Source organism: Engystomops pustulosus, chromosome 8 (genome assembly GCF_040894005.1).
Source record: "Engystomops pustulosus chromosome 8, aEngPut4.maternal, whole genome shotgun sequence".
Classification (NCBI taxonomy): domain Eukaryota; kingdom Metazoa; phylum Chordata; class Amphibia; order Anura; family Leptodactylidae; genus Engystomops; species Engystomops pustulosus.
This window is the reverse complement of record NC_092418.1, coordinates 86,914,320-86,932,352: the sequence shown is the minus strand read 5'-3', so window position 1 is coordinate 86,932,352 and position 18,033 is coordinate 86,914,320. Positions and strand designations below refer to the sequence as shown.

The 18,033-nt window shown below is 31.0% G+C and overlaps 1 protein-coding gene across 1 annotated transcript in view; it reads right to left on the bottom strand.

Annotated features, from left to right (window-relative positions):
* Positions 1 to 18,033, bottom strand: part of TTN (titin) — a 222,911-nt gene that overhangs the window by 94,382 nt on the left and 110,496 nt on the right. The window contains exons 142-203 of the mRNA XM_072122667.1: positions 17,881 to 17,961; positions 17,670 to 17,753; positions 17,379 to 17,453; positions 16,958 to 17,041; positions 16,057 to 16,131; positions 15,888 to 15,956; positions 15,692 to 15,787; positions 15,439 to 15,522; positions 15,265 to 15,348; positions 15,069 to 15,152; positions 14,881 to 14,964; positions 14,700 to 14,765; positions 14,188 to 14,256; positions 14,022 to 14,102; positions 13,864 to 13,938; positions 13,554 to 13,625; positions 13,387 to 13,464; positions 13,131 to 13,199; positions 12,496 to 12,567; positions 12,320 to 12,400; positions 12,133 to 12,219; positions 11,958 to 12,032; positions 11,315 to 11,395; positions 11,140 to 11,217; positions 10,970 to 11,044; positions 10,788 to 10,865; positions 10,618 to 10,698; positions 10,430 to 10,513; positions 10,235 to 10,321; positions 10,060 to 10,140; positions 9,884 to 9,955; positions 9,715 to 9,795; positions 9,530 to 9,607; positions 9,359 to 9,439; positions 9,167 to 9,244; positions 9,000 to 9,074; positions 8,840 to 8,917; positions 8,672 to 8,749; positions 8,338 to 8,418; positions 8,161 to 8,238; positions 7,962 to 8,066; positions 7,759 to 7,884; positions 7,589 to 7,678; positions 7,417 to 7,494; positions 7,249 to 7,326; positions 7,085 to 7,153; positions 6,816 to 6,896; positions 5,936 to 6,031; positions 5,419 to 5,499; positions 4,836 to 4,916; positions 4,528 to 4,608; positions 4,335 to 4,442; positions 4,138 to 4,239; positions 3,992 to 4,057; positions 3,807 to 3,899; positions 3,286 to 3,357; positions 2,810 to 2,890; positions 1,959 to 2,036; positions 1,334 to 1,432; positions 1,021 to 1,104; positions 645 to 707; positions 230 to 304 (exon numbers count right to left, since the gene is read on the bottom strand). Of these exons, the coding sequence (XP_071978768.1) occupies positions 230 to 304; positions 645 to 707; positions 1,021 to 1,104; positions 1,334 to 1,432; positions 1,959 to 2,036; positions 2,810 to 2,890; positions 3,286 to 3,357; positions 3,807 to 3,899; positions 3,992 to 4,057; positions 4,138 to 4,239; positions 4,335 to 4,442; positions 4,528 to 4,608; positions 4,836 to 4,916; positions 5,419 to 5,499; positions 5,936 to 6,031; positions 6,816 to 6,896; positions 7,085 to 7,153; positions 7,249 to 7,326; positions 7,417 to 7,494; positions 7,589 to 7,678; positions 7,759 to 7,884; positions 7,962 to 8,066; positions 8,161 to 8,238; positions 8,338 to 8,418; positions 8,672 to 8,749; positions 8,840 to 8,917; positions 9,000 to 9,074; positions 9,167 to 9,244; positions 9,359 to 9,439; positions 9,530 to 9,607; positions 9,715 to 9,795; positions 9,884 to 9,955; positions 10,060 to 10,140; positions 10,235 to 10,321; positions 10,430 to 10,513; positions 10,618 to 10,698; positions 10,788 to 10,865; positions 10,970 to 11,044; positions 11,140 to 11,217; positions 11,315 to 11,395; positions 11,958 to 12,032; positions 12,133 to 12,219; positions 12,320 to 12,400; positions 12,496 to 12,567; positions 13,131 to 13,199; positions 13,387 to 13,464; positions 13,554 to 13,625; positions 13,864 to 13,938; positions 14,022 to 14,102; positions 14,188 to 14,256; positions 14,700 to 14,765; positions 14,881 to 14,964; positions 15,069 to 15,152; positions 15,265 to 15,348; positions 15,439 to 15,522; positions 15,692 to 15,787; positions 15,888 to 15,956; positions 16,057 to 16,131; positions 16,958 to 17,041; positions 17,379 to 17,453; positions 17,670 to 17,753; positions 17,881 to 17,961 (5,037 nt within the window). The remainder of the gene's footprint in view (positions 1 to 229; positions 305 to 644; positions 708 to 1,020; positions 1,105 to 1,333; positions 1,433 to 1,958; positions 2,037 to 2,809; positions 2,891 to 3,285; positions 3,358 to 3,806; positions 3,900 to 3,991; positions 4,058 to 4,137; positions 4,240 to 4,334; positions 4,443 to 4,527; positions 4,609 to 4,835; positions 4,917 to 5,418; positions 5,500 to 5,935; positions 6,032 to 6,815; positions 6,897 to 7,084; positions 7,154 to 7,248; positions 7,327 to 7,416; positions 7,495 to 7,588; positions 7,679 to 7,758; positions 7,885 to 7,961; positions 8,067 to 8,160; positions 8,239 to 8,337; positions 8,419 to 8,671; positions 8,750 to 8,839; positions 8,918 to 8,999; positions 9,075 to 9,166; positions 9,245 to 9,358; positions 9,440 to 9,529; positions 9,608 to 9,714; positions 9,796 to 9,883; positions 9,956 to 10,059; positions 10,141 to 10,234; positions 10,322 to 10,429; positions 10,514 to 10,617; positions 10,699 to 10,787; positions 10,866 to 10,969; positions 11,045 to 11,139; positions 11,218 to 11,314; positions 11,396 to 11,957; positions 12,033 to 12,132; positions 12,220 to 12,319; positions 12,401 to 12,495; positions 12,568 to 13,130; positions 13,200 to 13,386; positions 13,465 to 13,553; positions 13,626 to 13,863; positions 13,939 to 14,021; positions 14,103 to 14,187; positions 14,257 to 14,699; positions 14,766 to 14,880; positions 14,965 to 15,068; positions 15,153 to 15,264; positions 15,349 to 15,438; positions 15,523 to 15,691; positions 15,788 to 15,887; positions 15,957 to 16,056; positions 16,132 to 16,957; positions 17,042 to 17,378; positions 17,454 to 17,669; positions 17,754 to 17,880; positions 17,962 to 18,033) is intronic.

The following is an 18,033-nucleotide window of genomic DNA, read 5'->3' as shown; positions in this document are numbered from 1 at the left end:
GTAAAATAAATAGCAGTTTTTTTAATTTGTACTTTTGATAACTATACCGTTATGGTAGCACTTGTAAAGAATACTTAGTATTTGATATGGTATAGTATTTATTTGACTATGGATACCTGAATAACTCATTCTAATGTAGATGTGATCTGTGAATATTTTTTCTAGGCTTTCTGTACTACTGTCAGAATAAACATCTGAAATATGTTTTAAAAATAAATGAAACACATACCTGCTTTCTTTCCAACCACTGGGGCTGTCACTGGTGCTGTTACTGCAGCTTCATCTCCCTTTGGTGATGGAACAGCTGTGAAGTAAAATGTATTGTTAAAAGTATTGTTGGCCCTGCATGGGTCAATTACGGTCAATGTTGTGTTTTTTCTCATAAAACTTAGGCTGGGTTAAACACTCAGAGGGCAATTTTATATCTTCCAAAAACTGATAGGTCTGTTGAGACTTACTACAGCCTGATCTATAACCAGTTAAATGGTATTTACATCAATATAAATAATTTGTATGCTACTTTTCATTAAATGGAATAATTTAAGTTTTCTAAGAACTAAGGGTTACTGAGATGCTCGCCAAAAAATATTTACATTAAGTACTAGCAATTCATTATTGAAGTAAAAAATTGAAAGATTCTATACCTTGTACAGGTGATGGCACTTTCGGTGGTGAAGGAACATGTGCAGGCTTAGCTTTTTCTGGAACTTTAAACATATTATAATTGGTTAATTCAAATTCAGACTCAACATTTATTCTGACACAACTGGTAAAGAAGCAAAACATTTTAAGGTTTGAAATATGGTAATCAAGCGTTAAGGTTTTTATTATATGAAAATTATACATTTAAAAAATGATTTCCAAGATGCATTAGTGAACATGTTTTTACCAAGAAGAAAAGATAATTGCAAAGGTTAAAAGTAAATTAAGTCATTGATTTTTTTTTTTTAAGATTAGATAATAGTTAATTCATTAGGAAAGCATATTGACCAGTTAGAAGAGTGTTCCAAAATTATATACCTTTGGCTGGTTCAGGCTCTGGTGTTACTTCTTTTTTCACGGCTGGAGTTACCTCTGGTAACTTTTTCTTCGGGACTTCAGGAACTTAAAAATAGTATTTAAGATTTACAAGCAAGGCCGATTTTTTTGTTTTATTCAAAGTTTTCTCAGTGATGAAAGATTGTTATCTGAATAATGATGTAACGCCGCCACTAAGTAACATTCTTAAGGTCCGTTTAAGATGTATTTGATATACATTACAAGACAAAAACTCAACAAAAAAAAGTACACTATAGTTATTGATTTCTCATTAATAAGACATTTGGCTAGTTACCTTCAGGTTTTTTAATCTTTTCTGCTGGAGGTTCAGGTTTTTTCAGCTTTTCTGCTTCTTTTCCAACAGGAGGCTCTTCTTTTTTGACTGGTTTTAAAACTTTAAGACAGAGATTTTTTTTTTACTCTGAGCTGCTTATGATGACATGCCAAGAAAACGTCATTTGACGCAGAAGGCATTCAGTATTTGTAAGCAAATAAAGCATAGAGCTTTTTGAAGCGCCTTCAAGAAGGTACGTATAACAGACAATTTTACAATTACACAGAACTGAATTAGAAAGAATTATATATATTATTTATTTGTTTTCTATTTTGATATACACTATATTACGGCAAATTATTTTAAAAAGCGGTATCATGTGAAAGCCCTCTTTTTAATGTTATCCCAGTTAGCTTTGCTTGACTATTTGTAAGTTTTGTTGTTACAAAAATGAATTGTAGATTAAAAATATTTGAATTCTTTCAAGCAAAGGCAATTTTGTTAGATGTAGTATAGCTGAAACCTGAGAAACAAAATCTATATGCTTGGCTTTGTTATGAAATTCAACAGTGTACAAATATGTTATATTTTAGTAGCAAGATTGTTTTATGTTTAGCTAAATGTTCTTATAGATATACAACTATACCTTTTTTAAAACTAACTTCTTCTTTTTTTGGAGGAGTAATCTCAGCTTTTGGTTTACGGATAATTTTCTTTTCAGGTTCTTCAAAAAGATATAATTTGATTTCTTAATCTTAGAAATTCTACTAAATTTTGAGTATTTTTAATGTATGTCCTTGAAAACAAATCTTCTGGGTGTTTTCTTTTTGCAAAATTATTATTGTTTGTAGCTCATATACATTGGGGGAAGTTATCTTTTCTGTCATTTATTTGTGGTTTCTTTGTCAGGTTTTTGTAGCATAATCCATTTTTTGTGTTCTTTTGTTTTAAATTTAACTTGTACTTGCTAGTCTAATATGTTGGTCTTGTGTGGAGCATGTAATTTTTGCTAAAAAGTTGCAAATTACAGAGGGTTGTGTTGTGCTTTTGCACAATTTTTGCAATTTTTAAAATAGCTGCAGTAAGTCAATACAACCAAAACAGCTGGAACACAAAGATAAAGTGAGTCCTACATGGACTCCTGCACAAGTAGAAGTGCAAATAAAGAAAAGCCACAAAAAATGCACAAATTCTCATTTGTGCAAAAATTTGCAACTTTTTAATTCTAAAAAAAGAGAAAAAATAGGTCCACCCCATATAGTCTCTAGAAATGGCCTAAATCGACTATTGTAACACAGTTTCTTCTTTTGAGACAGTATGACCATAAACATTCAAATATATGACCAACAGAACAGTTAATGCAACTTAAACAAGCTCTTAAGTAAGAGCTCATAATACACAAAAGATTTAGACAAGGGACATATTTCACACTACATCATAAGAATATGTCTAATAGAAGCATGGTATTAAGTGCACTCTTCTTTAGAGTTGCTATACCTTTAGATGGTTTAAGTTCTACTTTCTCTGGTGCTGGTGGAGATGGTTTTCCCGGTAAAATCTTCTTTTTGTCTTCTGGAGCTTTGAAGAAAATGATAGGATATTTACTGATCTGTTATCTCTGACCAAAATATCTTAATGTCCTGTTTTAAGGCAATGTAAGAGCGTTAATATTTTGAATGGCACATATACCACACAAAATAAATAAATTATTAAGAAAGATGTAGAATGGAGTCGGCTGTTTAATGAAGTGGTTTGAAATTAAATAAAATGATGACGATGATTTGATGGATTGAATGATTAGCAAAAGATGTTCACCATGCCTGGATAAAATGAAACTTTCACAAACACAAACACATAGGTTAAAACAAAATAAGAATTTTTTACAAATGAGAACCTCATGCTTCTGTTGCATTCCTGTGATGATGGAAAAAATGGATATGATGATATGATCGAATTATAAACATTTCTAGTACCTTTTATTTCAACCGTCACCTCTTTAGTCAAGGGAGAAGGTGTTTCAATAATTCTCTCCTCAGATTCATACTCTTTAAAGAACAGGATATAGTACTTAAATAGTCTGTAAACTTGCTCAAATATAAGTTTTTATAATACATGAAGTAACAAAGATATTTTTTATGAATTTTTACTAATTATGAGCATGACACACAAAACACTGATAAACACAAGACAGTCAAGGCACATGAAGACAATGACAAATGAAAAGATAAAAGATTTTAGAGTTGCTCAGAGGGTCCTTTTTTGACAGACACTCAGAGTAAATTGTTAAAAATAGGGGGAAATTGGAGGGGTTTCCTTTAAAAATTAATATTGGATTTTAGTCCAAAAATGTCTATGTCAAATCTGTTTAATATTTTTTAATAAATTCAATTATTTTTAATCAATTTGATTTCATCTTTAAAACAACGAAGAATGATGGAATGGTCTGAGAGATGAAATGATGGACGCTGCTGATGATGGAAACATTTAGTTATACCTTCAATTTCTAGTTCAAACTCTTCTTCTTCCTCAGATAAATATACAGGTATTTCCTCAGGTGTTGTAATCTTTTTTTGTAAAACCTCTGGCACTTTAAAAACATTAAATCAATAGGTATTAGGGTTCTATTTTTTGGGGGGTAAATTTATTGTTAAACAGCAAAAATATTGTGTAGCAATATACCTGTCAAAGGAGGGGATTTAATGGATGGTTTCTCCTCTGGCACATGCATCTTAGGTTTGGCTGGCACTTTAAGAGATATTAAGGTTTACTGATTATGCAAATATTAAATATATTTACATATGTTCTATTTAATTTATGGTATATACCTGAATCTGCAACAACTGATTTTTTAGAGGTTTGGACAACAGTTTTTTCTTCAACAACTTTAATATATGGTTTCTCTTCTGGCACAGGTTTCTTAGGTTCAACTGCCACATTAAGAGATATTTAGGCTTATTGAATCTTTATCATATTAAACTAAATATAATATTTTCATATGTTTAATTTTATTAATGATATATACCTGATTTAGAAATAACTGCTTTTTTAGAGGTTTGGACCAATGTTTTTTCTTCAACAGCTTTCATGTATGGTTTTTCTTCTAACACTGGTATCTTAGGTTCATCTGGAACTTTAAGAGATATTTAGGCTTATTGAATATGTTGTATATTCAATTTATATATATGTATATATTCTAATTTATTTATGGTATATACCTGAATCAGAAACAACTACTTTTTTAGATATTTGGACTGAAGTTTTTTCTTCAATGACCTTTTTCTGCTTTGCTTCTGCAACTTCAAAAATAATTATTTTGATATTATTATTATTATTTGCATCCAAATTTCATGTCAATAAAGTTGAAAAAAGGGAGTTGTAACTTCTAACTGTTCAATGAATATTTCAAGGCATTATTATCTAAAATGTTCAGTAATACAAAAACTGTCAATATACTGAAACATATTTGCTGTCTTTTAAAAAATATTCTTATAATATGTACAGGAGGTAAACAAAGGCAATTTACCTTTTATAGGAGGTGCTACATCTTTTTTAGCAACTATAACAGGTTTTTTGTCTTCGATGATGGGTTTCTTTGATATAGGTTCTTAAAAGATATTAATAAGACATAAATATTGCGACAAAAAAACAGTTGGCAAAAAATGAACAACATAAGAAGTTTCCTGAACAAACAAAAGACATAACAGTACAAAAGACAAGACCCTAACAATGGTCAATTATGTACCTTCTGCTGGTGGAACAATCTCTTTTTTAGGTTCAACAAGTGGCTTATGCTCGGCGATCGGTTTTGTAACCATGTCCACTGGTTCTAAAGATATTAGTCTTATTTAAGTACACATAAAAATATAACAACACATATAAAGAAATCTTAATAGGGTTGGAAATATGAAGATATACCTGCAGCAGGAACTGGGGATTCCTTTTTGAGAACTGGTTGAACTTTTTTCTCTTCTGTAACCACTTTCTTACTAGTAGGCACAGTTGTCACTGGTTCTTTAAAGATATTGGTTTTGTATTAATACTTTGCCAATAAAGAGCTATATACTTCCTATATTTAATTATTTACATGCAGTTACAAGATTTTATACCTTCTACGGGAGCCTTTACTTCTTTTTTAGGGATAACACTAGGTACTTTCTCTTTTGGAACTACTGGCTTTGATGGTTCCACTGTTTTAAAGACAATAGCTTAATATTAGAGAATTTGTAAGGTTCCCAGTTTGCTACACAAAATAAATGATAAGACAACTTAAAAAGTCACATTAAGGTCAACTACATCACTAAAATTTAGTTTAAAGGTAGTTGTTCCTTTTAGCTTGGTTTCAACTGTTTCCTAAAACAATTATTGAATAGATTCTTTATCAATATACCATTCTATGAGGGGATAACTTCCATAAAGAATGTTTATCTTCTTCATTAGTCAATGAACTTAAAAGCACTTAAAAGATATTAGATATTTGATATTAGAGTAATAAGATTATGTTCAGTGATGGGTTTTGTAACCACATCCACTGGTTGTAAAGATATTAGTTTTATTTTTGTAAACATAAAACGATAGCAACACAGATTAACACATCTAAACACGGTTGGAATGCAGATGATATACCTGCAGCAGGAGCTGGGGATTCCTTTTTGACAACTGGTGAAACTTTTTTCTCTTCTGTAATCACTTTCTTACTAGTAGGTACAGTTGGCACTGGTTCTTTAAAGATATTGGTTTGGTATTAATACTTTGCCAATTAAAACTATATACTTCCTATTTTAATTTTTTTTTTTTACATGCAGTTACAAGATAATATACCTTCTGCAGGAGTCTTTACTTCTTTTTTAGGGATAACACTAGGGGCTTTCTCTTTCGGAGCTACTGGCTTTGGTAGTTCCACTGTTTTAAAGACAATAGCTTAATATTAGAAAACTTGTAAGGTTCCTAGTTTGCTAGACAAAATAAGTGATAAGACAACTAAGTCACATTGTGGTCAACTACACGACTAGAACTTTTTTCAGGTAATTGTTCCTTTTTGCTTGGTTCCAATATTATACCTAAAGCAATTATTGAATAGATGCTACGTCAATATACCTTTCTATGTGGGGATAATGTCCTTAAAAAAATGTTCTCTTCTTTATAAGAATAAAAAATATTAGTTTGATATTAGAGTAATAAACTATGCTCCACAATGGGTTTTGTAACCACATCTACCGACTGTAAAGATATTAGTCTTATTACAGTAAACATAAATGTTTAACAATACACATAAAGGCATCTAAACACGGTTGGACTTATGAAGATATACCTGCAGCAGGAACTGGGGATTCCTTTTTGGGAACTGGTAGAACTTTTTTCTCTTCTGTAACCGCTACCTTACTAGTAGGCACAGTTGGCACAGGTTCTTTAAAGATATTGTTTGAGTATTAATACTTGGCAAATAAAGAACTATATAATATATTAATATATTTAAATATTTACATGCAGTTACAATATATTATACCTTCTGCAGGAGGTGTTACTTCTTTTTTAGGAATAGCGCTAGGAGCTTTCTCTTTCAGCATTACTGGCTTTGGTAAGTCCACTGTTTTAAAGACAACAGCTTAATTTTAGAGAATTTAGAGACTCTACACAAAGTAAATCATAAGATAACTAAGTCTCATTGTGGTTAGCTACTTTACTCGACTTTATTAATAAAAGGTCATTGTTCCTTTTTGCTTGCTTCAATATTAGAACTAAAACAATGATTGGAACAATGTTATATCCATATACCTTTCTTTGTTGGGATAACTTCCTGTAGGAATTCTTTCTCTTTTTCATACATCAATGAACTTGGAAACACTTAAAAGATATTAGTTGGATATTAGAGTAGGAAAATTCCATACTTTGAACTTGGTAATTGATGATAAGAACATGATATTGATTAACTTGTATACCTTCTTCTTTAGACATAATTTCTTTCTTGGTATCTCTTTGTTTGTCTTCAGATGGTAATCGTTTTTGGAGATCCTTAGCTTTAAAGATATTAGTTTAGAATTAGATTAAGAGCATCCATGTTTGGCCTTGGTAATTCATCATAAGAAAATTATGATTATCTAATATACCTTCTTCTTTAGACGTTATGTGTTTCTTGGTAAGACTTGACTTATCTTCAGACGGTGTCTTTTTGGGAATATCCATAGCTTTAAAGATATTAGTTTTTTGTATTTTATTTTTAATAGTCAAGTGTTAGTAACCAAATTCTTAAAATAAAATATATAAAGATTGTTATTCTACCTTCAATTTGATATTTGACATCCCTACTAAGTAAATATTCAGCAGATAGCTGTTTGTCTTCTGGAGTCAGTCCTTTCAAGGCTTCTACTTCTAAAGATATTAGTTGAGTATTAGTACAAAACAATTCAATTATTTGTACGGAGAATGGTTACTTGACAGGATCAGAATACCTTCAATATAGGTATCAGCTCTTCTCTTTGCACCAAAAGGAATTTTTTCTTCTGGAGACGGTATTTTATTTGCATCTGTCACTGAAGATATTAGTTTGAAATCAGTACTTTCCTTTTTGATAGTTGCTTAGTACATAGAACAAATATATAATTCACCAATAAGGAAATAGATGTTAAAAAATATGGAGTCTATTGTATTTTACCTTCCACTCGGGAAGTGTCTTCAGGTTTAGTTACAGTTATCATTTCTTTTTTAGGTTTGGACATTTTTGGGGTCTCCTGAGGAATCAGTCTTTGGTTGGTCTGGACTAATTTAATAATAATAATAGTATAATATTACCATATGGCTAAAAAATATATTGTTGTTCTATATATTTATAGTTAGAGAAACATAGTGTCTACCTTCCACTTGGGAAGTATCTTCTCTCTTAGTTACAGATGTTCTTGGCTTGTCTTCAGTAATAGGTGTTTTTGACATATCTATTAAATGAGATATCAGCTAAAAATTAGTATTTTAATTTTATAATAAATATGAGTTGATGACTTAACGGTAGATTTATATGTCTTAATGGAGAGTACCTCCTTTATGAAGGGCAACTTCTTTTTTAGGTCTAGATATTCGTGGCATCTCCTGAGAAATCATCTTTTCTTTGGTCCCAACTTATTTAAATATAGAAAAATATTATTATTATTTTTTATAGCATATGTTTTGGTGAATTACAGAGTTACAATAAGAAATATATTGTTTATAACTTCCACTTGGGAACTGTCTACTTTTTTAATTTTAGTAATTTTTTTTCTTGTCTTCAATGTAAAATGGCTTTGAGATACCTATTGGATAATATGTTAACTACAAATTACAATTTATAAATGTATACAAGTGTTATGAAGGTTGTTGTATATTGAGCAGTACCTTCTTTATCAAGGACAACTTCTTTCTGTTTATTGATTTGTGGCTTCTCTCGAGGGATTAGTCTTTCTTCAGATATATCTAATTTAAATACAATACAATCTTACTATGTCGCTATAGAATATAAATTGGCAATTTAGAAGATTATAGTAAGAATCATATTCTGTCTACCTTCAACTTTGGGAATTTCTTCTCTCTCAATTAAAGTAATTCTTGGCTTGTCATCAGGAATAGGTCTCTTTGATATAGCTATTAAATAAAATGTCAACTAACATTAGGATTTTCATTTAAAGGGAATAAAGGTTGTTGTAGAAGTTCAAATGGACAGTACCTTCTTTATGAAGGACAGCTTCTTTATTAGGTTTAGATATTTGTGGTTTCCCTTTAGGCCTTTCTTTGATCTCAACTTAAGCATAGAAAAGTATTATTATTATGTATAAAATACGGTGAATACGTTTTGGTGAATTATATGGTTACAGTAAGAAAGTATTTGTATACCTTCCAATTGGGAAGTGTCTTCTCTCTTAGCTACAGATGTTTTTGGCTTGTCCTCAGTGAAAGCTCTTTTTGTGATATCTATCAAATAAGATATTAGCTGAAAATTACAATTTTGCTTTAAAGAATGTCTTTTTTTATTCAATTGATGACTTAATAGCTGTTGTAAGTTGGATGTGGTTTAATTTGCAGTACCTTCTTTTTGAAGGCCAACTTCTTTTTTTGGTTTGATTATTTGAAGTATCTCCTGAGGAATTAGTTGTTCCTTGGGCTTAACTATTTTAAATATAATTAAATATTACTAAATTGCTAAAGAGTGAATATTGGAGATGTATATGGTTATATTAAGAATAACAAGGTGTCTACCTTCCACTTGGGAAGCATCTTCTCTCTTAGCTGCAGTAATGTTTGGCTCTTCTTCACCAATAGGTCTCTTTGATATGACTATGAAATAAGATATTAGCTAAAAATTAGTATTGCGATTGAGTGAATGATTTTTTTGTTGATAAATGGATTGCTGTAAAGGTTACATATTCTCTAATGGACAGTACCTTCTTTTTGAAGGACAACTTCTTTTTTAGGTTTAGATACTTGCTGTGTCCCCTGAGTAATCAACTTTTCTTTGGTCTCAACTTATTCAAAAATAAAAAAAATATTATTATTTTTGTAGAAAAAAATGGGTTAATTATATGGTTTTAATGAGAATAATACTGTTTATACCTTCCACTTGGGAAGTATCTTCTCTTTCAGTCATTGTTTGTTTGTCCTCAGTGGTAGATCTCTTTTTGATATCTATTAAATAAAATTTTAGCTAATAATTACTATTTAACTTTAAGAATTAATTTTAAGCTGATGTCAATGGTTGTTTTAGATTAATATGGTTTAATGAACTGTACCTTCTTTATGAAGGACAACTTCTTTTTTAGATTCAGTCACTGCTGGCATTTCTAGAGCAAACAGCCTTTTTCTGGTCTCAACTTATTAAAATAAAAATGGTATTATTATTTGGTGTATACCAGTTATTAATTTTGGTAAATTGCCTGGTTACAGCAAGAATAATTTTGTTAATACCTTTTATTTGGGAAGCATCTTCTCTTTCAGTTTTTTCAGTTTCAGTCATTGTTTGCTTATCCTCAGTGATAGGTGTCTTTTTTATATCTATTAAATAAAAATGTAGCTAAAATTTACTATTTTGCGTCTAAGAATGAATATTTTTAGTTGATGTACATGGTTGTTGTACATGTTATATGGTTTAATGAAGAGTACCTTCTTTATGAAGGGCAGCTTCTTTTTTAGGTTTAGTCACAGTAATTCTTGGCTTCTCCTTAATGATAGGTTTCCTTTCAATATCTATTCAATACAATATTGGCTAAAAATTAGTGTTTTGTTTTTACTTATTTTTGAGACAATGAGTTAATGACTATTGTAGAATTTACATTTATTCATATATATACCTTCTTTATGAAGGCCAGGTTCTTTCTTAGGTTTTGCCGGTTCTGGCATCTCCTGAGGGGTCAGCCGTTTCTTGGTCTCAACTTATTTAAATATAACATATTGTTATTATTTTGTATAGAATATATTATGGTTAATTATATAGCTACAGTAAGAATATTGATATGTCTACCTTCTACTTGTGAAGTATCTTCTTTCTTAGCTACACTGATATTTGCATTGTCTTCTGCAATAGGCCTCTCGGTGATATCTATTAAAGATCGTATTAACTAATTATCAGTATTTTGCTTTGAATGAATATTTTTAGTTAATGATCTAATGATTGCTGTTGAAGTATGTGTTTATACTCAGTACCTTCTTTATTGAGGTCAACTTCCCTTTTATGTTCAGTCGCCTGTGGCTTCTCTAAAGGGATGAGCCTTTCTTTGGCTTCAATTATTTTGAATACAATAAATAAAATCATTATTATTCTGCTATATATTATATTTTGAGGAATGAAAAGGGAAGAGAAATATTGTGTCTACCTTCAACTTGGGTAGTATCTTCTCTCTTAGATATGGTCACCTTAGGCTTGATTTCAGGAATAGATTTCTTAATGATATCTATTAAATAAGATATTAGCTAAAAATGAGTATTTCTGCTGTTAAAGTTTTTCGTGTCGACAATTTAAAGGGCTTTACGTGTCTTAAATAACAGTACCTTCTTTATGAAGGACAACTTCTTTTTTAGGTTTTGCCACATGTGGTAACTCTTGAGGGATGATTCTTTCCTTGGTCTCAGCTAATTTGAATATAATACAATGTTACTATAGGATATACTGCAGTAATTTAAATGGCTGAAGTGAAAAGTCTAGCTTACACATGGAAACTAACTTCTCTCTTAGTTAGTGATCTGTGCTGTCTCTTCAGCAATATGTTTCTTTGTTATATTTATCAAAAATTAATATTTAGGTTTTTTTTCACCTGATATTTTTGAGTTGACTAATGGTAGTAGTTGTAGGGAAAGGTCGCATAGATCTCTTCTGGATCACCTCTAAATTATATAAATGAATCTAAACTTGCTTCTTTTTAATTATGGAAAAAATATTAGAGTTCAAAATGTAATGATTCCTAATAAAATGGGAGGGCAAAATTATTGAGAAATTAAGAAATTAACAATTAGATACATTCTTCATAAGAGCTTAGTTTTAAATCTGTAATTTGGGATTTCTCTCTAGCAGTCACTTTTTTCTGGGGCCTTCCTTTTTATGAAAATACAGTACACGGATGTTAGTACTTTATAGCCTTAATCTATGAACAGAGTATAAATAAAATTAGCTATTGGTATACAAATGATTATATACCTTCCACGTAAGAGGAGATTTCTCTTCCAGAAATGTGAGTTTTCTCCTTGGCTGTTGGGGTCCCTGGTGGCTTTTCTAATCATGAAGATATTAGTTTAATATTAGTATTTGAAAGAGAATTAGATTTTAGGAGTTTTGTTTAACATAGGTTGTCAACATAAAGCTGACAATATACCTTCTGTAGTAAGAGCAACTTCATGTTTTTTAACCTTAAGCCGTACTTTTTCTTCAGGTCGAGTTCTTGTTCTTGGACGTTGAAGTTCTTTAAAGATATTAGTAAGTAGCTTAGTAAAATACTAGTTGCAGTTGATATGCAAAATGTAAAGTATTTTGTGTATAAGACTAAGATGTTACATATTTACCTTCTGCATGGTGCATTATTTTCTGTTCTGTAATCATTTTACATTCCTCTTCTATTAAAAGTGCTTTTGGCTCCTCTGGTTCTTTAAAATATATACATACATATATATTTTAGATTATCTTTTTAAAATGTCTTTCTTATAAAATAAATCTATTTTATACTTTATTGTAGACATACCAGCTATATAAATATATTCTTTTTCAACAAGATGGACAGGAATTTCTTCTTCTTCCTCTGACAGCACAGGTTCTTTAAAGAAATATTAATTTTAGTATTTACTAGTTTTTCTCTAACATTTATTAAAGGAAATATACGGTGCCTTTTTTGGTAGATTAACTAAAAACACTGCTGGATAGATCCCATCAGCATGATTAGAATCATATGTGATTTTAGAGATGTCATCCTGTACTTTTGCTTTATTTAAACTTTATTTAAGTGAAGCCAAAATTCTCTTGGGGGTCTAACCAGAGTCGTCTCTCCGGACTCTGGCTATTACAAGGAGCACTTCTTTCCTGCCTCCCTGCTACCATTACATTCTTCCAACCCACTATGTGCCAAAATCTTGTGGCAGCACAGCTTATATTCTATCTAGCAGCATTATTAGTTCATCTACTACGAAATGCATGGTAGATTTCCTTTAAAGTAATTCACTATCCCTCATTTATTTAGTGGAACGTAAATGAATTGGTTCTTTGACAAATGTCTTAAAAAACAAGCCTGCCCTAGCAGATACCTTGTAGCTTAATACCTAGTTTCCATACTATGTAAACTAAACAATAAATAAAGTGCCTATATTTATCCATTATCCATACCTTTCTCAAATGGTATTATTTTAGATTTTTCTTCTGGAATGAAAGCCTTCTCAGCAGAATCCATGTATTCTTAAAAGATATTAGTTTTAAAGTTGATATTAGTTGATATGCTAATTAAAAAATGCTAAGTTAAAGATGTTTCCACCTAAATTTATTTTTTTTAATTTCTTTGTTATTACTTCATGCTAAAATGGCATGAGATAACAATAATGATAAAATAAATTCAGGTGGAACACTTCTTTAGCAGCTATTATACCTTCAAGCCTTGGCTTTTCTTTCTTTTTAGGCCCTGTCATATCTCTTTCTTGGGTCAACTTCACAGGCATCTCAGGAACTTCAAAGATATTAGTATAAGTCCAAAGGTTAGTGAGTTCTTTCAGCTATATGATAGACAGCAGGTACAATGGTATTAAAATTATCTACCTTTAATCTGTTGAACTAACTGTTTCTTTGACACAATCTCTGGAGGCTTTTCTTCTGCCTTTTTGGAGACCTCTGTTGTGAAATAGATAGTAGGGTTTTTAGAGACTTATCCCTAGCTAAAGCTAAAGTTTTATCCATAAGTTTTAATATACCTTTTATTTCTGGCTTTGTTTCTTTCCTAGTCTTTAATAATGTATCTTTTGAGGGCAATTTCATGGGTGTCTCAGGAACTTTAAAGAGATTAGTAATAACTTTAGAGTTAGAAAACCTTACTAAGAAACCATACTGTAGTTTAGAAAAAATATTCTACCTTCAACATGATGAACTACTTCTTTAGACATGGGTTTTGTACGTTTTTGTTCTCCTTTTCTTGAAACCTCTGTCACTTAAATGACATTAGTAAATTTGAATGAAAGTAGAATATTATCAGGTATCTAACTAAATTATGGTCACTGTAAAACAATGTACCTTTGGTCGGAGGGACTACTTTTGTAGGAATTGAAATAGGAGGCATTTCTTCTTCAGCAAAATAGGGAGGTATTACAGTTTCTTTAAAAGAGATGTATTGTATTAAATAATCCATCTATCAGAAATAACACCCTATATCCCTGTTTACAAATGTACATTTATGTACCTTCAGTAGAAATTATCTGTTGTTCTGAAACAATGTGAATTGTTTCTTCTTCTTTCTTATATATTTCTCCTATCAAAAAAATAGGTGCTACTTTAGGTTTTAGAACAATATTGTTAGCTTATTATTATGTTCTAAGATAAGTAGTTATACCTTTAGGGGGAACTGCCTTTCTTTGGGAAGTTGTCACCTCAATTTTCTCTCCTAAATTATTATTGTTAAAGGTGAAGCATTTAGTATAAGTAAAATACCTTTGCAAATCTGATGGCTTTCAATGATACATAAAAGTTAACTTTTTATAGGGATAAATGCCTTCTGGAAAATAAGTAATTTTTTTGTGAAGGGGATAAGGTAGTTTCTCTTCTGGAATAAGTTCTTGGATAGTTTCTGGAGCTTTAAAGATATTAGTAACATATTACATAATCTGCTTAGTAACAAAAAACTATTATACCTACAATATAGACATATAAATAGCTTTTAAACTAAATTATGCTCATTAATAAGGCTTAATATACCTCGTTGGGGAGGAGCAGCCTCATGTTTAGGAGGAATGTGACGCACTTTTTCCTTCTGGATTGGTTCTTGAGGAATCAAGATATTAGTAAGACATTAAAAGTAGAACAAACAAGACAATCCTCATAAAGAAACACACTGACATAAGCAGAAATGGTGGACTGTGACCATAGTATTCTGTACCTCTTGCAGAGGGGGTAGTTTCTTTTTTAGAAGGTTTGCGAAGCAGTTTTTCCTGTTGAGGAACCTCTTGAGGAATCTCAGGTACTTTAAAGATATTAGTATGACTTTAGCAACAGTGGACTAAACAACATAGATAACTGACATAAAAAGATATGCATACTGTAAGGAAAAAGAGCCATATAGTATACCTTTCTTCGGTGGAACTCGTTTCCTATCCACAGTAGGAGGAGGAATCTGAATTTCTTCAACAAGTGGTATCACTTCTTCAGTCACTTAAAAGATATTAGTTGCTCTTAAGATTTGTGTAGCATAACATAGTACCACAAAGATACACATTTGACAGCACAAAGTTGTAACAGTGACTAATCTACAATCAATATCTACCTTCAAAAGTGGTAATGACTTCTTCCTTTTTATGGGTAAAGACTGACACTTTTTCTTCTACTCTTTCTTCTGGAACCTGAGCCACTTTAACAAAATGTGGATAACATATGTTTATTTATTTATTTGTACACATCCACATTATAATTTATTGATTAGGATGACTCATAGTTTTACCTGTAACAGGTGGGGCAATATCTTTTCTGGGAGCGGGTGTTGTATCTTGCTGTTTTGGGATGACTGTCTTTGGTAATTCAGGGACTTTAACAGATAAATTAAAGAATATAGTGGATATACTAACTTATCAAGAACATGAGTCGGTACTGTAGAATTGACCATATCAATAGTATTTTACAGATAATAGCTGTTATGTATTGAAGAAACAAAAAGTAGTTCTAATGGCATTCTGTTTAAGAACTAAAATGGATACCTTTAGGAGGTGGAGGGGGAGCAGAAGGGATTTCTTTCTTAGAAATAGGAGTAGGTACTTTCTGTTCTACAATTTCTTTAGAGGTCATCTCAGGTGCTTGAAAGTAAATATGTCAACTTTAGTAACAAAAACTTATCATAAGCCATGACAATAGATGCCTAGAACACTACATTTGTATAATATTTATATTTTATACCTTTGGTCTGTGGTATTTCTTTTCTAAAGGGCTTAAGGGTCACTTTTTCCTCTGGTTCTACTGTAGGCACTTAAAGATATTAGCACAGATGACATTTTTTTTGTTAGGACGGAGGTTAACACAAAAAAGAACACAGAAAATAGAAAAGAGAAGTGTAAACCATGTGTACCTTCAGCTGGCTTTGGTTTCTTTTGTATTATTATACGCTTTTCTTCGGGAACTGCCAACTTTGGTGTTTCTGGCACTAAAAATATTGAGCATTTTACAAAAATAAATCAATATCTATTAAAATCTGCTGCATATCAATGATGTTTGCTGAGTTAATGATAGCTTACATTTAAAGGGTTGGAACAATTTATCACCAATACAAAGTATAGGTAAAAACTTGCTAATTGGTGAAAGCCTGACCACTGAGATCCCCACAGATAAGGGAGGAGTTTTAACACCCCAATGTAGGTATGCTCCTACTTCATTCACCCCTGTTTGCCTGCCGGATATAACTTAGCATTATACTCAGTTATCTTAGGATGTCTCAATAGCAATAAATCGATTGGGAACACACCTGTGTGACCAGCTAATTGATAAATATTTAACCCTGTTATTGGAATCTGTGGACGTTCAAGCAATAGGATCCACATCCAATTAGTAACTTTTAGTTTATCCTTTAGACAGTTGACACCTTGCTAACTTGGTTCTCTGCTATTAAGCAATAAGGAAAATGAGTTGTGGAATGTGCAATAATCTGTCTCTGTACAATGTCTAATCAGTGTCTTCACCAGGAAAACACATACTTAAAGAAATCAATTTTTTCCCAAAATATATGTAAAGATCTATTATATACGATTATTTAACAATCCTGTTTGAGCTTGATGTGTGTTTTTTAAACTTAAGGGTATGTGGGGAAGTTAAAAAATACAATAAAGAAGACAAACAACAGTTAAAAAGACAAACAGACACAAATATATATATATAAGAAAAATTTAGGCTGACAGTTAAAAAGACCAAACATATATAGATATCTGAAGATGTTAGTAACTGAAGCAAAAGATAAGTTTAGTTTTGTCGAATACCTTTAACTACTGGAATAATTGTCTTTTTAGGTAGTTCCATAAGTTCTTCCGCCTCTGGTGAAGCAGTCTTCCTGAATTCAGGCACTTTAAAGACAATATTATGACTTACTAAAGCCTAAATTCTTTTTTTTTCAGGTCCAATCAGTATTGAAGATACATTTTGTGGTCATTTACTGTGTCATATATAACATAAACACTCAAACACTTAAATAATCAATTCCATTTATGTTAAAATGATTATATAGAATGTTTACATGTAAAATTATTATTTAATCTGGGATCTGCTTTGACTGTATAATAATATGCATGTTAATGTGCCTCCAACACTTCTACAAGGATGCACAAATTACTTAAAGTCACAATTTGGTTTTGGTTGCATATCCCAGATTAAATATTTAGAAGGAGTCAACATTTTATATACCTTTGGCAGGCGGTGCTTCTGGAATAACCTTTGTCACTTTTTCTTCAGGAATAATCTTCTTAGGTGCTTCAGGCACTTTAAAGAATATTATATTTGATTTAAGAACAAATATGAAACAAAAGCCAATATAATAAGAAGAACAAACTACAATTATACTGACAAAAAGGACATAAAGGAACACAACAATAAGACTTGGCGAAAAAGATAATGAAGATCACATGTAAATCCAAAACAATTTACGACATGACACACTATTAGAGAACACAAGAGTTTGCAGCGTACGGTGTATACCTTTGACTGGACGAGCCTCCTCTTTTTTAGGTGTGGGCTCTGGAGCTTTCTCTTCTGGTATAAAACGCTTAGTTGGCTCAGGTACTTTAAAAATGTATTAAATATGTTATAATACAGTATATTACACTGAGCAACACATAAGCAAAATTGAACACTACTTTTTTTCTCAAGAAGAAAATCTATAAAGCAGTATTAATATTTAGAGGTATACCTCTGGCAGGTGTAACCTCTTCTTTTTTAGGAGTAGGAACCGGCACTTTCTCTACAGGAGTTGGTTTCTTTAGTTCAGGCACTTCAAAAACAATGATTCGTTTAAACCTTTGGTACTCACATTATTATTTTTCTAATATATATTTTTAAACTT